At 36.8% G+C, this 18,624-nt stretch overlaps 1 protein-coding gene across 2 annotated transcripts in view; it reads left to right on the top strand.

The window, feature by feature from the left end:
* C2CD3 (C2 calcium dependent domain containing 3) overlaps positions 1-18,624 on the top strand; it is a 146,628-nt gene that overhangs the window by 8,836 nt on the left and 119,168 nt on the right. For both annotated transcript variants that reach the window (XM_008072276.2, XM_021706037.1), the window contains exons 3-5: positions 232-389; positions 17,439-17,662; positions 18,303-18,550. In XM_008072276.2, coding sequence (XP_008070467.1) covers positions 232-389; positions 17,439-17,662; positions 18,303-18,550 — 630 coding nt within the window. The remainder of the gene's footprint in view (positions 1-231; positions 390-17,438; positions 17,663-18,302; positions 18,551-18,624) is intronic.

Below are 18,624 nucleotides of genomic sequence, written 5' to 3'. Positions count from 1 at the left end.
TAATTTATTTTTCTCTCTGTGAGGTGTTTGTCATTCTTCTGTAAACTGTTATTGCTCTTTTAATCTTGAATTCATATTCCCCACAATAGTATGGTAAATGACTAGTTTATTTGAAATTAAAATAATTTTTTCAAGTAAAAAAAATGTTTTCAGTGTATACACCTTTTCTCACTCCAAACAAATAAAAATAAATGAAAAATATCTGAGTATTTTGTAATTGTTTCTGATTAGATATGGCTGTGCTGGTGCTGGAAGTAATCACCAAACTTGATCATCTTCCTATTGGTAGAGTTCAGATCGGGGGACTAGCTCAGCTTTCTCCGACACATCAGATCAATGAATTTTTTACCATTGTTTCACCAACGTCTAAGAAACTTGGAGAACTTCAGGTAAAAATATTTTAATTGTTTGCTGCATAGAGTAAACTTTTTGGGCAGGAATACTTGAGTCTGTTTGTAGAAGATTAGATACGTGATCATGTAAAATAATTCCCACCTCATGCCTTGCTCATGTTTTTAACCAGAGGCCTACCTTTGTTTCCCATTTATCCAAATCCACCTAGGCTTTATTACCTATCTCAGGCTCTAAGAGTCCTTCACACCTCTTACAGCACTCGTTCTTCTTTATTAAATCATAAAAGCAGTTAACGACATATCGTTGTTTAATTATAGTCCTACAAGTCTTCAAAATTATTTATTAGTAGACTCCCTTTAATTCCCCTTCCTTTTAGTTTCTAGATTCCCTGAGAGGCAAGCCTTTTTTTTTACTTTGTTTTTCCCACAGCTCCTATTGTAGTGCTGAACAGTAATTGTTTGTTTGACTCATGTAGTCTGTTTTATACTGTTATTTTTACTGTATCTTTGAGTTTAGTACAATATTCTGATGTATTCACTGATTCAGCTTATTTTTTTGTTTTATTTTTAGTTGACACAATAATTGTACTCATTTTTAGAGTACGGTGGAATGTTTAGATACATGTATACATTGTGTAACAATCAGATCAGGATAATTAGCCTATCCATTGTCTTGAACTTTCAATATGCTCTCTTCTGGCTATTTTGAAATATATGGTTCATTATATTACTTTATAAAATGTTTTAATTTTTTTAACCCTTTGACTTTTTTGTAATAACACTTGAAACACAACACATTGTACAGGAGTACAGAAATATTTTCTTATATCTTTATTTTATAAGTTTTTTTCTATTAAAATTTTTTTTCTTTACTTTTTTAAACATTTTTGTTACAAAATAAGACACAAACATACACATTAGCCTAGGCCTATAAGGGTCAGAATCATCACCTCCACATCTTGTCATACTGGAAGGTCTTCAGGGACAATAATACGCATGGACCTGTTATCTCTTGTAATACCAATGCCTTCTTCTGGAGCAACTCCTGAAGGACCTGTCTGAGACTGTTTTACAATTAACTTTTTTTTTTATAAGTTAGAAAAACTACACTCTAAAATAATGATGAAAAGTATAGTGTAGTATAGTAAGTATATAAGCCAGTAACAGTTGTTTATTATCATTACTAAGTATTATGTACTGTACATAATTGTATGTGCTATACTTTTATATGACTGGCAGCTCAATCAGTTTGTTTACATCAGCATCACCACAAATGGGTGAGGAGTGCATTATGCTATTATATTATGGTGGCTATGTCACTAGGCAATAGAGATTTTCAGCTCAATTATAATCTTATGTGACTACTGTTATATGTTTAGTCTGTCGTTGACCAAAATGTTGTTATGTGGCATGTGACTATATAGCCAGCAATGGGATTGCTGGATCATATGGTAATTTGATTTTTAATTTTGAGGAGCCTTCAAACTGTTGACCATAGTGAATATAGTAATCTGCATTCCCATCAACAGTGCTTCTTGTAGTATAATGTTGAGAAAAGTACATTTTAAATGAAAAAACAATGTGTGAGTTGTCCTTTCTCCTCATCTTCACCAACATTTAGTTTTTTTAAGTTTTTTGTCTTTTTTTTATAATTGCCATTCTAAATGGGGTGAGGTAATATCTTATGTGATTTTGATTTGCATTTCCCTGATGATTAGTGAAGTTGAGCATTTTTTGATATACTTGTTGGCTGTTCATATTTTGCGTGTGTGTTTTTTTTCTGAGTTTTACTCTCACTCTGTTGCCCAGGCTGGAGTAGAGTGGGCAATCACAGTTCATTGCAGCTTTGATCTCCTGGGCTCAGGTGATCCTTCCACCTCAGCCTCCTGAGTAGCTGGGACTACAGGCACGTGCTACCATGCCTGGCTAATTTTTTTATTTTTTGTAGAGAAGAGGTCTCACTATGTTGCCCAGGCTGGTCTCAAGCTCCTGGATTCAAAACAGTCCTCTAGGCTTACAGGCGTGAGCCACCGGGCCTGGCCCCATTTGTATGTCTTCTTTTGAGAACTGTCTATTCAGGTTTTATGTCCATTTTTAATTTGATTATTTTTGTTGTTGAGTTGAGTTTCTTATACGTTCTGAATGTTAACCATTTGTTAGATACACAGTTTGCAAATATTTTCTTACACTCTATAGGTTGGTCTCTTTGTTGTTTCTTTTGCTGTACAGAAGCATTTTATTTTGATATAATCCCATTTATCTATTTACTTTTGTTGCCTACGCTTTTGAGATCTTATTCAAAAAATCCTTGCCTAGACCAGTGTCAAGAAGCATTTCCCCTATGTTTTCTTCTAGTTGTTTTATAGTTTTAGGTTTTACACTTAAGTCTAATCCATTTTTCATTTACTTTTGTATAAGATGAGAGATTGGGGCCTAGACCAGTGTCAAGAAGCATTTCCCCTATGTTTTCTTCTAGTTGTTTTATAGTTTTAGGTTTTACACTTAAGTCTAATCCATTTTTCATTTACTTTTGTATAAGATGAGAGATTGGGGTGTAGTTTCATTCTTCTGCGTATGGATATTTAGTTTTCCCAGCACCGTTTATTGAATAGATCAACTTACTTTTTTTGATATGCTGTTATGTGCCACTAACTTAGGATACAGAGATAAGAGATGGTCTTTTCATTTAGTTTTCCAGAACATAGTATGATATATATTATGCTGTAGGTATGCACAAGATTCTGGGAAAGAACATAGAGTGGTCCCTTTTCTGAGGGAGACTCTTTAGGAAAGCTTTCTAGAAAACTCTGAATAAATCCCTTAGAAGTTCCAGGGGTTTGTACTTTGTCAAATGTGTTCTCAAATTCATACAGAATATTAAACACATCTAACATTACTAGATATAAGAATGTATTACAAAATCACAAACATGGCTGGATGCAGTGGCTCACACCTGTAATCTTTGGAAGGTCAAGGTGAGAGGACTGCCTGGGCCCAGGAGTTTGAGACCAGCCTGGGCAACATGGCGAGACCTCGTCTCTACAATAAATTAAAAAATTAGATAGGCATGGAGGTGCGTGCCTTTAGTCCCAGCAACTTAGAAGGCTGAGGCAGAAGGATCATCTGAGCCCAGAAGGTCAAGGCTGCAGTAACCATGATTGTGGGACCACACTCCAGTCTGGACAAAAGACTGAGACTCCAACTCAAAAAAGGATAGAAAAGAAAATCACAAGCATATAATTGTGTCAGTGAAACAGAATAGCTTTCAGAAGCAAACCTGAGTGAAAGAATTTAACATTTGCTTTATTCTATTCATCATATGTTTGTTTATAATATATTAAACTTAAAAATAGTGACACTTTATGTTGATGACTTGATGATTAAGTGAGTCTAGTTTACTTAGGCATTTCTGATGATGATATAAGTTTGCATCAGGCCTGCAAGACAGTTTGGCATTGTTTTCAAGACCATATAAATGATCATATATCATTTACCTCAGTAATTCCACTCCTGGAAACTTATTTTAAGTAGATACCATAAAAAGAGGAGGAAGCTACATGCTTAAATCTAATTATAGAAATACATTTTTAATATTGGCAAAATGAGAACAAATTATTCAACAATATTTAAATTGTAGTCTATGAATAGATAAAGTTACATAGTTATATTGTGCAGCAGCTGGAAAAATGATTTTTTGATTGATGACAAAGGAAAAATCAAAATTTACACATATGCATATGATCAAAGACTAGGGAAAAACAAGGAAAAATGAACACAGTAGAAATATAGGGTTCTAGATAGGTTTCTTTCTGTCTCTGTCTCTGTCTCTGTCTCTGTCTCTGTCTCTCTCTCTCTCTCTCTCTCTCTCTCTCTCTCTCTCTCTCTCTCTAAGAGATAGGCTCTCACTATGTTCCCTAGCGTAGAATCAAAATGCCTTAGCCTCCTGAGTAGCTGGGACTACAGGCGTATACCACAGTGCCCAACCATGACTACTATCTAATTCTCGAACATTTTATCACCCCAAAAAGAAGCACGGTACCCAATAACAGCCACTTGACAACCACTAATCTGCTTTCTGTCTCTGTATTTGCCTATTCTGGACATTTCATATAAATGGAATTAACATATATAGTCTTTTGTGACTGACTTTTTTCATTTAACATAATGTTTCTAAGGTTCATTCATGTGGTAGCATATATCAGAACTGCATTCCTTTTTATGAGTGAGTGATTATAATGATATTCCTCATTCTTCAGTTGATGGACATTTAAATTGTCTTGACTTTTTGACAGTATGTTTCAAGAACCATATAAATTATCATATATGAATAAAGCTGTTATGAGCATTTGTGTATAAGTCCTTTTGTGAACATATGTTTTCAGTTCTCTTGGGTATATACTTATGAGTAGAATTGCTGGGCCATATGGTAACTCTATATTTAACTTTTTGAGGAACTGCCAGGGTGGCTGCACTATTTTTTGTTCATGTTTAAATGTCAATTGATACAATCATATTTGTGGTTTTTTAAAATATAAAATCATTGGATTTGCTGGAGAGTTGTTTTTCATAGAACGGTGGAGACTTTTGTCAAATTGTGAGTGATTGAGAAGTACCAAAATAAATAGTGATTACAGTGAAGAAGTAGAAACAACAATTAAGATTTGTTTCCTAGATAAATGACAGTGAAGAGACAGGAAGGTCTTCTGATATAATTGGAAGTACACTAAACTTGGACATAGAGAAACTGTTTATAAAAACAGTTCTGCTATTTACTAGCCAATCATTTATAGTTGCTGACCTTTAATATCCCTTTTGTAAAATGATATTAAAACATTGTTGCAAGGATTATATAAGATGAAAAAAATACGCAAATAACATAGTGCTAGGCACGCGACAACAGAGCTAATTTACTTGAATTCGGGAAGAAATAGTATTGATAGTGAATAACAGAATTGAGAAGTTGTTCATACTATTTTAGAACAGAGGCTGGGCAGTTTTGCTCCGTGGACCATATCTGGCCTTTGAGCTAAAAATGGTTTTTATATTTTTTTAAGTGTCATTAAAAAAATAATGCAATAAAGCTTTAAAATATTTACTATCTGACCCTCTGCAGAGAAGGTTTGCTGACCCCTTTTCTTAAGAGTATAGGGAACTGGATTTGCTTTGTAGACCAAAGGGAAAAGCAAGTAAAGAAAGAGATTGAAAATAAAAGCGGAAAATTAATTAATTTCCTAAAGAGAATTAGATGAGAATGCATCCTTAAACCCAACTGTAGAATTACCTTTGGAAAGGAGGAATGTTTTCCGATGGATCAGGGCAATATTAAAGGCATTCATGCAGATAACTTTTAAAAGATTATTTATTTATTTATTTATTATAGAGTTGTGGGGTAAAAATGAGGATTTACTACATAAGTAGGCTGCATGCAGGTGAGATTTGGGCTTCTAGGTGACCCTCATTCCCCCTGGTAGTGGATCAGGTGCCCTTTATGTTGTCACATGCCCCCCACTCTTCTTCCTCCCTCCCTCCCTCCCCTAGCAGTGCCCAGTGACTGCCAATCCCACCCTTGTGCTAAATTCATGCTGATAACTTTTTAATCAAAATTATTGTGTGTCTGACTACCATATATTAGACACTATGCATTTAATTTCATTTAGATTTTTTTTGCTGTTATTAAATAGAGATCTTCACAAAGTATGCAAATACATATACATATAAGGTATACAAATATCCATACAGTAAACACCTTTTAGTCTTTCACACAGCTTAAGAAATATTGATAAAATTAGTAGAAGAAGCTAGTTTTAGTGATTCCATCCATCTTATTGTATCAGTAGTTCCCTTTTGCTGAGTTATGTCCCTTTGTATGGATATTACACAATTTTTAAAATCTGTTTTCCAATGGGTTAACATTGAAGGTTTTTTTTCACTTTTTAACTCTTACAAATCGTTATTTATTACAAATAAAACAACTCTTTGTATGGACATGAGAAAGTACCTAAGCATTGAATTTTCACTTTTTAATAATTACAAGTAGTTATTTATTACAAATAAAGTAACTCTTTGTATGGACATGGGAAAGTACCTAAGCATTGAATTGCTGAGTCATAAGGTAAGTGGCAGTTAAGAAACTGCCATATTGTTTTCAAGTGCTTATACAATTTTGCATTCCTATCAGTAGTATGTAAACATTCTAGCTGCTCCACATCCTCACCAGCACTTAGTATGGTTAGTCTTTTTATTTTTTGTTATTTTTTGTTGTAATAAGTATGGACTAATATCTAATTGAGGTTTTAGTTTGCATCTCCTGATGATTAACATGTTAAGTATGTTTTTATTGGCTTCAAGGACTCACAGACTTCAACCTCCAAGCCAAATCTGGCCTTCCATTTATATTTGTAAATAGTTTTATTAGAATACGCCATACCCATTCATTTATATTTGGACTCTGGTGGCTTTCATGCTACAGCAGCAGAGTTGGGTGATTATGACAGAGACCATATGACATGCAAATCATAAAATATTAACTCTCTGCCCCCTTCATAGGAGAAATATACCAACTCCTGATACTTTTTATGAATAGTTTGTTCAAGTCTTTTGCCCATTTAAAAAATAAATATCTTTTTCTTGTAAATTTTTTATTTTAAAGATATGCGGTACAATTCAGGGTTAGATATACAAATGTTCTTATGCAGGTACCCTTGTTGATGAGGTGTACCCCACCTCTCTTGGCAGTTTCCCACTACTGCCAATTCCACCTACCCTATCCCCCCGGCCCCCTGCCCCGGGCAGTTTCCCACTGCTGCCAATCCCTTTCTTATAGTATTATGATAATTGTTCAAGATCCGCTTATGAGTGAGAACATATGGTACTCTTTGTTTCTGTGATAGATCACTGAGTATGATAGACTCTAAATCCATCCAAGATGCTGCAAAGTCCATATGTTTGTTCTTTATGGCTGCATAATATTTCATTGTGTATATGTACCACATTTTTAAAAAGCATAAATGTATCTTTTTTAGTTTTGAGAGCTCTTTTTATATTTGGGCTATATGTAGGTGATTTGTTTGTTTGTTTTCCCAGCCTATAGCTTGTTTTTTTTTCTTTAAAAAATGCTACTAGAGAGAGAGAGAGACAGAGACAGAAAGAGAGAGAAAGAGAGAGGTTTTTTTGAGCCAAGCTTGAGGATTGTACCCAGAAGCACAGATTCAAGTTATCCTGAAAATACATTCCCATTCAAGACCAACCTGGGCAACTTGGGTAAGACCTTGTCTCTATAATAAATCAAAAATTAGCCGGGCGTGGTGGCACACTCTTGTAGTTTCAGCCACTTGGAAGTCTGAGGCTGAAGGATTGCCTGAGCTCGGTCAGTCGAGGCTGCAGTGACCGTGAGCAAACCATTGCACTCCAGCCTGGGCAACAGTGAGATGCCAACTCAAAAAAAAAAAAAGGAAAATGCATTCCCTTAATTTTTTTGATGGTGTATCTTTTGAAGAGCAGAAGGTTTTCTTTTAATGAAATCAAGTTTATTGATTTTAGTTATTTTGAGTCTGGGTTTCGTCACCAGGTTGAAGTGCAGTGATTTGATCACGGCTCTCCGTAGCCTTGACCTCCCAGGCTTAGGCGATCCTTCTGCCTCAGCCTCCCAAGTAGCTGGGACTACAGGCAAGAGCCTGCATGCCCAGCTAATTTTTTGATTTTTTGAAGAGATGAAGTCTCACTCTGTTGTATAGGCTGGGAACTCCTGGCCTCCAGTGATCCTCCCACCTTGGCTTCCCAAAGTACTGGGATCACAGGCGTGAGCCACCACACCTAGCCTATCAGTATATGTTTTTTGTATCCTAGCTAAGAAGTCTTTTGCTAATCCATAGTTGCAAAGATTTCTCTAGTGTTTTCCTGTAGGATTTTTATTGTTTTATGGTTAATATTATTTTTAGGTATATTTCATGTCTAGTTAATTTTTCTGTATATCTGTAATATGAAATAAGGTCAAGATTTATTTCTTCCTATAATTATGTCTACTTGTTCTATTGCCATTTGTTGAAAAAATGATCCTTTACATTTTATTAAATTAAATTTTACAAAAAATATAAATTAAGTTTTGTTTGAATATTCAAAATCAATTCATTATACGTGTATGAATCTATTTCTGGACTCTATTCTGTTTCATTGATCTGTATTTCTTTCTTTCATTCTTTTTTTTTTTTTTTTTTAAGATTGTGTCTCACTGTGTTGCCCTGGCTAGAGTTCAGTGGCATAATCCTGGCTCACTGTAGCCTCAAACTCATGGGCTCAAGCAATCTTCCTGCTTTAGCCTTCCAAGTAACTAGGACTACAGGCATGTGCCACTATGCACAGCTAATCTTTTTATTTTTTGTAGAGACAAGTTCTTGCTATTGGCCTAGGCTGGTCTGGAACTCCTGGCCTCAAGCAGTTCTACCTCAGCCTCCCAAAGTGCTGGGATTACAGACATAAGACACCATGCTTGGCCTTTTTTTTTTTTTTTTAATGGAATCCTTGTTGCAGATCTATATTTCTGTCCTTAGTATAGTACCGCTGTATTACTTTAACTTTATTATAAATATTGAAAACTCAGTCTGAGCCCCCTAATTTTATTATTTTTGAAAGTTCTTTGGTCTATTTTAAGATTTTTTGTATTTCTATATAAATGTTAAAAGCAGCCTGTTAATTTCCAAAAAAAAATTTCTGCTGAGATTTTTGTTGATACTGTAGCATATACAGACCAAGATGGGAGAATTGCATTCTTAGCAATATTGAGTCTTCCAATCTGTGAATATAGTATATTTCTCCATTTATTTAGAGTTTTGATTTTTCTTTATGATCTTTTGTAGTTAGCACCCTGCAGGCTTGCATATATTTTGCTTTATTTATCCCATTTATGCTTTTTGTTGACTCTTGAGGATTTTCTGTATAGACAATGTCATCTATGGATAAAAAAAGTTTTACTTATTTTCTAATCTATATACCTTTTGTTTCTTTTCCTTTCTTTCTTTTTTTTTGGCCTTTTTTGCCCTAAGATCTCCAGTATAATATTGACGAGAAAACAAATATTCTTTCCTGTTCTTTTTTTTTTTAGAAGGAAAGCATTTGGTCTTTCACTATTTTTTTTATTTTTATTTTTGAGTATTTTTTTTATTCAGTCGCCCAGGCTGGAGTGCAGTGGCACACTCGCAGCCACCACAGCCTCAACCTGCTGGACTCAGGCGATCCTTCTACTGCAGCCTTCAAAATACCTGGAACTACAGGTACACACCACCATGACTGGCTAATTTTTTGATTTTTTGTAGAGACAAGGTCTCGCCAAGTTGCCCGGGCTGGTCTTGAACGCGTGGACTCAGGTAATCCACTCTCCTTGGCTTCCCAAAGTGCTGGAATTACAGGCTGAGCCACCGAAACCGGCCTGTGTAGTTTTAATTTGCATTTCTTTGATGACTAGTGAGGCTGAGCATTTTTTCATGTATCTGTTGGCTGCTCGTATATCTTCTTTTGAGAAGTGTCTGTTCATATCTTTTGCCCACTTTGTAATGGAGCTGTTTGTTTCTTTCTTTTCAGCACATTTGAGTTCCTTGTAGATTCTAGATGTTAGGCCTTGTCACACATGCAGTTGGCAAACATTTTTTCCTAGTCTGTGGTCTGTCTCCCCACTCTCTTGATGGTTTCTTTGGCTTTGCAGAAGCTTGATGAGTTTGATGAGGTTCCACTTGTCTATCTTACCTATTATGGCCTGGGCACTTGGAGTTTTGATCAGGAATTGGTTCAGTTCCAGTTTCCATAAGGTTGTCGCCTGCATTTTCTAAGATTCTTAAAATTTGGGGTTTTACCTTTAGGTAAAACGTAAAATCATTTGCAGTTGATTTTTGTGTATGGTGACAGGTTGGGATCCTGTTTCAGTCTTCTGCATATGTGGTCAACTGGTTTTCCCAGCACCATTTACTGAATGGGTTCTCCTCTCCCCAGTGGTGGAGGCTTTGCCAAAGATGAGTTGGTTGAGAAATTGAGGTTTTACTTCTGGAATCTCTATCCTGTTCCATTGGTCTATATGCCTGTTCTTGTACCAATACTAGATTGTTTTGATTATTGTAGTCTTGTAATAAGGTTTAAAGTCTGGAAGTGTGATACCTCCCACTTTGTTTCTTTTGTTAAGGATTGTTTTGCCTATTCATGGTTGTTTATGTTTCCATATAAATTTCTGTATTGTTGTTCCCAGGTGTGAGAAGAATGATGTTGGTAATTTAATGAGTATAGTGTTGAATCTATAGATTGACTTTGGTAGGATAGACGTCTTAACAGTATTGATTCTTCCAGTTCATGCGAATGGAATATTTTTCCATTTGTTTGTGTCATCTTTGATTTCTTTGAGCAGTGTTTTGTAGTTTTTGTTGTAAAGATCTTTCGCTTCTCTGGTCAGGAAGATGCCCAAGGTATTTCATTTTTTTGTGGCTATTGTGAATGGGATGATGCTTTTTATTTGGTTCTCCGCCTGTTTGTTGTTGGTGTATACGAATGTGACTCTTTTGCACGTTAATTTTGTACCCTGAGGCTTTGCCAGTGTGAGGAGGTTTTTGATAGATTCTCTTGGATTTTTGAGGTATAGGATTATATCGTCAGCAAAGAGGGATAGCTTAACTTACACTTTTCCTATTTGCATACCCCTGCTTTCTTTTGTCTGTTTGCTATAACTAGGACTTCCAACACTATGTTTTGAACAGGAGGGGTGAGAATCAGCAGCCTTGTCTTATTCCGATTTTCAGGGGAAATGCTTCCAATTTTTGACAATTTAGCAATATATTGTCTATGGGTTTGTTTAGATAGCTCTTACTATTTTGAGGTATGTTCTCTCTATTCCTAGGTGTTCAAGGGTTTTTATCAAGAAGGGATGCTGGATTTTATTGAAAACGTTTTCTGCATCTAAGGATATAATAATGCAGTTCTTGTTTTTACATCTGTTGATGTATTTAACTATGTTTATGGTGTTACAGATGTTGAATCAGCCCTGCATCCCAGGGATGAAGCCTACTTGCTCATGGTAGATGATTTTTGAGATGTGTTGTTGGATCTGACTTGCTAGAATCTTGTTGAGATTTTTTACATCTATGTTCTTCAGGGATATAAGCCTGTAGTTCTCTTTCTTTCTTTGATCTTTACCCGGTTTGGATATCAATGTGATGTGAGCTTCATAAAATGATTTGGGAAGAATTCCCTCTTTCTTGATTACCTGACATACTTTTAATAGGATTGATATCAGCTCCTCCTTGTATGTTTTGTAGAATTCCACTGAAAATCTGTCTGGTACAGAACTTTTTTTTTTGTAGGTAGTTTTTTTATGACAGGGTCCATTTCCTGGGTTGTTATTGGTCTATTTAGGATCTCAATTTCTTCTTGTTTCAACCTTGGAAGGCTGTGTGATGTTAGAAAGTCCTCCATTTCATTTAGGTTATCAAACTTGTTTCCATTACAGGTGTGCATAGTAATCTCTGATAATCTCTTGTATTTCTTTCTTTTTTTTTTTTGGGAGCTGGAGTCTCACTCCATCACGCAGGCTTGAGTGCAGTGGCACACTCATGGCCACCGCAGTGGCACACTCATGGCCACCCCAGCGTCAGCCTGCTGGACTCCAGTGATCCTTCCGCCTCAGTCTTCTAAGTAGCCGGAACTACAGACGAGCACTACTACACCCAGCTACTTTTTTATTTATTGTAGAGATGAGGTCTCTCCAAGTTACCCTGGCTGGTGTCAAGTCCGCGGCCTCAGGCAATCCACTCGCCTTGGCCTCCCAAAGTGCTGGGAATACAGGCTGAGCCACTGAGCCTGGCCTATCTTTTGTATTTCTTTGGAGTCATTTGTGACTTGATCTGTTGCATCTCTGATTGTGTTTATTTGGACTTTTTCTCTCTTTTTCTTGGTCATTCTGACTAGGGGGTCCATCAATCTTGTTTATCCTTTCAAAAAACCAGATTTTTGTCTTGTTGATTTTTTTCTTTTCTTTTCTTTTCTTTTTTGTTTGAGTGGAAGTCTCACTTTGTACCCAGACTGGAGTGCAGTGGCACACTCATGGCCACCGCAGCCTCGACCTGCCGGTTGATTTTTTTTTTATGGTATTTTTGTCTTGTGTCCTGTATTTGAGCTTTTATTTTGGTGATCTGGATTCTTCTGCTGAAGTTAGGGTTTTGGTGGGCTTGTTTTTCCAGCTCCTTTGGGTGATTTGTTATACTATTAACTTGTGATCTTTCTGTTTTCTTAACACACAGAATTAAGAATAAGTATGGCTTCAGACTTCTCAATAGCAGCATTAGGAGCCAGAACACAATTCTGTTATGCCTTCAGAATATTGAATGAGAATGGCCTAGAATTCTCTTAGCAAACTATCTATCAAGTTTGAGGGTAGAATAAAGAAGTTTTTGTATGTGCAAAATCTCAAAAATGTATACCTCTCTCACACCCTTCCTGACAAAGAAGCTGAAAGGCTTTCTAAGGCCAGGCACAGTGGCTCAAGCCTGTAATCCCAGCACTTTGGGAAGTCACAGCAAGAGGACTGCCTGAGCCCAGGGGTTTGAGACCAGCCTGGGAAATTTGGTGAGACCTCGTCTCTACAGTAAATGAAAAAATTAGCCAGGCATGACAGCATGCCTGTAGTTCTGGCTACCTGGAAGACTGAGGCGGACAGATCGCCTGAGCCTAGCAGGTCAATGCTGGGGTGGCCATGAGCATGCCACTACACTCCAGCCTGGGCAATGGAGTGAGACTCCAACTTAAAAAAAAAAAAAAAAAGTCTTTCTGTACCAAAATAATACGCTCTGAGTACTTTTTCTCCCTGGTCACTCAACTCTGATTTAGTTGGGTATGACAAGGGCCCAGTTTGTATAATTACCGTTCACCTTCTCGTCCACAAAGAGATATTCTTTCCTCCCTTCCTTCTTTTCTTCCTTCCTTCTTTCCTTCCTTCCATGAAAATGGAATATTGCCTAGGCTGGCCTTGAACACCTGCCTTCAGGCATCCTCCCGCCTTTGCTTCCCAAAGTGTTGAGATTACAAGCATGAGACACCTTGCTCAGCCTCTTTTAAAATTCATAGGTCTCTTGTTCTCTCCTTCATGGACACAATAAATATTTCACTTTCACATTCCTCATGATTCTACTGTAAGAAAGCAGCATACAGAACAAACAGACATTAAGGAAATACTCCTAACAACTTATATATAAAATTTTGACAACTTAGATGAAATGGGCCAATTTTTTGAAAACCATAAACTATCAAAACTCACTTAAGATGAAATAGATAACCTGAATAAAGCTATAATTATTTTTAAAAATTGAATTTGTAGTTTAAAACTTTCTGAATAAGAGATCTCTAAGCCCAGATCACCGTATGGGCAAATTCTTCCAAACATTTAAAGAAGAAAATAAGCCAGGCATGGTATGCAACAATAGTCCCAGCTACTCAGGAGGCTGAAGTGGGAGGATCACTTAAGCCCAGGAGTTCAGGGCTGCAGTGAGTATGATGGCACCACTGCAGTCCAGCAACATAGCAAGACCCCCATTCTAAAGAAAAAAAAAATAGCAAACTGAGTCCATCACCATATCAAAAGAGCAATTCTACAACCAGTGGGACTTATCCTAGAAATGCAAGGCTGTTTAAGTATTTAAAAATCCAACAAGCCACATTAACGATTGAATATTACTCAGCCAATTAAAAGGCATGAACTAGTGATACACGCACCACATGAAAAATTCTCAAAGGCATTATGCTGAAGAAGCCCATATCAAAAGGTTGCATACTATATGATTCCATTTATATGATATTCTTGAAAAGACAAAACTGTGACCAGTGGTTGTTAGGGGTTAGAGGTGAGGAGAGGGTTTGACTACCAAAGGATAGCACAAGGAAGTTTTCTGTATCTAATTGATCGTGGTATTTATATGCATCTATACTTATACTAAAATTCATATAACTGTACATTTATAAAAATGTCTGTTTTGCTGTAAGAAGATTAAAATAGAACAGTTTTCACTTTGCCTCATATTGGGACATGCTGAGGATTTTGTAGGTGGAGCATATGCCCTGACTAAAGTCATTAGTCTGCTCCACAGCTAATTTGTCCCTCATGGGGACAGGGGCCCAGAACCGCTAGATCTTCTGATTTTTCAAGAGAAGCCAGAAATCTAGATTTTTATAAGAAATCTGATTTTTAAAGCATTGTTAAATGATTTACATTTTTAAAAAATGCTGTGTTGACCAGCATAAGTCTGAAAATTAGACTTACTTATTTGCTGTCTCTGACACTGATAGATGTTATAGATAGTAGATAATTGTAGGCAACTTAGTGTTAAAGAGTTGGAAGAATGTCCTAAGGTTCTGTTATAGATGTGAGAAGCATATGGTATATTCATGGTTATATGAATGGCGTGGGCTTCAGAAGAAGGGTGATATATTTAGGTGCTAGAATGATGGTTTGGAGATAGCACCAGAAAGAAGTAAGTCAACTTCCTTTATCCTGGCAAGTGAAAGTAGTTTCCATTGGAGAAGGCTTTGGAAAAATGGCGACATTTTAAGAAAGAAATGTTTCATGAATGTGGTAAGGTAGTTTGTACAAAATAGAAATTCTACAAGACTCAATGAAAGGATTGTCAGAGAAGTAAGCACAAGGGCAAACTGTGACTGGGGAAAGGAATGACAGATGGTCAGGAATGAAGATCTGGGAGCTAAATGCAGCAGGGGGTTTAGGAGTAGAGAGCACTTAGACTGATAATAATCAATGGAACAATCTTCTGTTACATACCTCCAACATTTGACTAGTACTTTTCCCTCTGCCAATTTCTGCCTTATCCCCCCTCAGTTTTATCTGCAGAGGTATGATTATAGTTCACTGTAACCTAGAACTCTGCTTATTCTCGCTCAGTTTTATCTGTCTCGTTTATTTTAAAATTCTAAGCTCAGATGTTTGTGTTTCTCTCCTGGAAGCCACCCCTGGCATTTCTTCCTTACCTTTTCCCCAACCCAGACTCCCTCCTTAGTGTTTCCATAACACCTAATACATACACATCCTTATATTAGAACTCATTATTTATATTAAAATTACATATTTTAGGTTCCCCTAGAAGATACTATGATCCTCTGGGTCGGGATCAATGTTTTGGTCATTTCTTTGCCTCAGACAGGTAGCACAAAGCCCAGCATAGAGCTGGTATCAACAAATATTTAACTGAACAGAGAAGTTAGGCCAGGCCCTGTGTTTTGACTGTAAGATGGGCATGGCAGGTGCCCGGACTTTTTCCAACCCTTCTTCCAGGGCCACTGGTAATATAAGCCTATGAATTGTTTTGTTACTGGTTCCACTCAGAGAAAAAACAACTCAGTGGCCATTTGGCAGGTCATGGTCAAGGCCAGGAACACAGCCTTTATTCCCAGTGCTTCCTTTGTGTCTAGAATGCAATGACAATCTTTGGCAAGTGGTGAATGGTAAGGGAACACTTCCTGATTTACATTTGAACAACCAGGATTTTATGTGATGCTATTATAGGGATCACTGCACATTCCTGTCATTTATCTTTGTAGAAAAATATTCATGGTGAATAGATTTGAAGCACTTTGTGTTACCTGGTTCATGAACAGAATTCTTCTCATCAAGGCAAGGCATGTTTTATTGAGTTTGTGGCTTGGCAGTTTCTCTGCACAAAATATTTCATTGACCAGAGACATCTTACAACATCTAACTGCAATTTTTCATTTTTGTGTTAGGCCATTCATCATTATTTGACTGTCTCTGACTGTTTAAACAATTTCTTGTGCTTTCTACACTGCCTTTCTTTTCTTTTAGAACATATTCTTCAGTTTCTTCCTTAAGGTTTTGCTTTAGGCTCTATTTTTTATTTTACTCCTCTGTTAGGTTTTTCTCTGTTGGACTTTTCGGAGGACTAGAGAGCCTTTTGATTGAGAACTTGAACTCACAGGAATGAGATGATAAGGAAACTTAAAGTGATTATTTTTTCATCTTCATTATCTTTCTTCCTCACCCGTCTGCATCTCCAGTATAGAAGTAGGACCTTATTTTTTCCCAAGCAACTAAGAATAAAAATGCAGAAGATGCTTTGTCATTCTTTTATTCATTAGATTATTAGGCATTATTAGACATATTAGATTGTGCATTATGTATACAGGCACTATACTTGCTAGTTCATAAAAAATTAAGACAACTTGTGCTTCCAAGGCATTAATAATCTAATCAGAATTATAAAGTTACAAATACCTTCTCTCAGTCTTTGCTCTTTTTTCTCTCTGAGTCTGCTTGCTAGGGGATGCTTTTTTTGTTTCTTTAATTTTCAATTTAGGATAATATACTTTCCTGACAGGGTTATATCATCACAGGAGCTTCTCTGTGTGGGGAACTTAGCACAGTTCCTGACCTGTGATAAATGGTGATTATACTGATGGATAGAAACAGAGTAAGTAGAAACATGAAGGCAGTGAACATGGCATCACTACCTGGACATAAAGAAGTAATGATGGAGGAAATTTATGTACAAAGTCATAATAAAGCAATGAAATATAAGGTACATCTAGAGAGCCCTAAGTAAGTATTTAGTCTATCTGGGACAGAAGGGTGAAGGAGAGAAGTGTGGTGAGAGATGAGACTTCTGAGGTAGGCAGGAATTTAGACATAATCCTGTAAGGTTTGGGGGACGTTAATTTATATTAAGCAGAGGAGGCTTAAAATGAATCAGGCTGAACAGCCACTCATGCATATAATCCTAGCACTTTAGGAGACTGGGGCAGGAGGATTGCTTGAGGCTAGGAGTTCGAGACCAGCCTGAGCAACATGGTGAAAGTCTATCTCTACATTAAAAAAAAAAAAGTAGCCAGGCATGGTGGCACAGGCTTATAAACCCAGCTACTTAGGAGGATGAGGCAGGAGAATCGCTTGAGCCCAGGAGTTCTAGATTACAGTGAGCTATAATCATACCTCTGCACTCCAGCCTGGGAGACAGAGCAAGACCCTGTCTCTAAAAAAATAATAATAAAATAATTAATGCTAAAGGAAATTTCTCATATATCACATGTCTCTTTTAGGTCTCACTTGCCCTGGAACCTTTGTCAGAAACGTACAACAGCTACAGTCCTCTTCCTACCACTGACATGACAGAAAATGTGCTTTTATCTGAGCAGGGATTTAGAGAGAATACTGAACCCAGCAATACCCAGTTTCTGGTTCCACTGAGGCCTCACAGCATACCTGCCATCAAAATTGATGGAAAAGAGTTAGCAGCCAACAGTAGTAGATCAACCACTCCGAGGTAATTACCATACCTAATACCAGTCAATCTGTCATCTAACTCCCACAGTACTCAGGATTTCTGTCTTTCATTTATGGTTAAGTAAAAGACTAACAGCAGAAAGATGCACAGTTCCTCACTCAGCAGATAACTATGAAGTATTCACTTTAGTCCTAGTTTGATACCAGATACTGGGCATAGAAATTAATAAGACACAATTCCTGTTTTTAAGGACTATTCACAATCTAGTGGAGAGGCCAGCATAAAAATACATAAGTATGACTAAATGATATACAGATTCCCTGATAGATGTTTGTGAGGGAAAAGAAGGGAAGGGAATTACTTTGTGAAACAGAACAGAATAAGAGAAACGTTGTTAAGTAATTATAAAGCATTTGCTTTGTGTCAGGCTCTATGCTGAGCTTTTTATTTTATTGTCTCACTTAAGCTACAGCTCTGCAGCTGTGGGTGAAACATCTATTATTTCCATCACTTGGGAGATGAAAAACAGATTTACAAAGTCACATTGCAAATAAGTCACCTCTTTCAGAGTCCAAGCTACACTGCTGTAAAACCACTGATCCCTTTTCTGTCTCTGACAAAGTAGAATGTTACTATAATGGATTATATACTGCTGACATTCTCTTTTTTTAAAAAACAGGGGAAAGGACCACTTGTACTTTGCAGAGAACCCTGATACAATAAAGGACTCTTTCTTTGGACTGCAGCACCATCTTAATTCAGGACAGAGTTTACAGTCCATAACTCTGAAAGACAGAGCCCCACAGAAGCAGATGTCCCTTCTCAACAGTTCTGAATTCCAGCCTCAAATTAGAACAGTTGCCAAGAGTCATAGTGACTCATGTATTCTTTCTTCGCACAATCCCCCTACCAAGGACCTTCTTTCAGGTATGTATGTATTTGTGAACTGAGTGAGACTAAGCTGTATTTATTGGGATCACTTTGCTTATTAGCCAGCCTAC

Source organism: Carlito syrichta, unplaced genomic scaffold (assembly GCF_000164805.1).
Source record: "Carlito syrichta isolate Samal-C Ts95f unplaced genomic scaffold, Tarsius_syrichta-2.0.1 Scaffold315077, whole genome shotgun sequence".
NCBI lineage: Eukaryota > Metazoa > Chordata > Mammalia > Primates > Tarsiidae > Carlito > Carlito syrichta.
The sequence above is the reverse complement of the archived record's forward strand: the minus strand, read 5'-3'. Positions and strand labels throughout refer to the sequence as shown.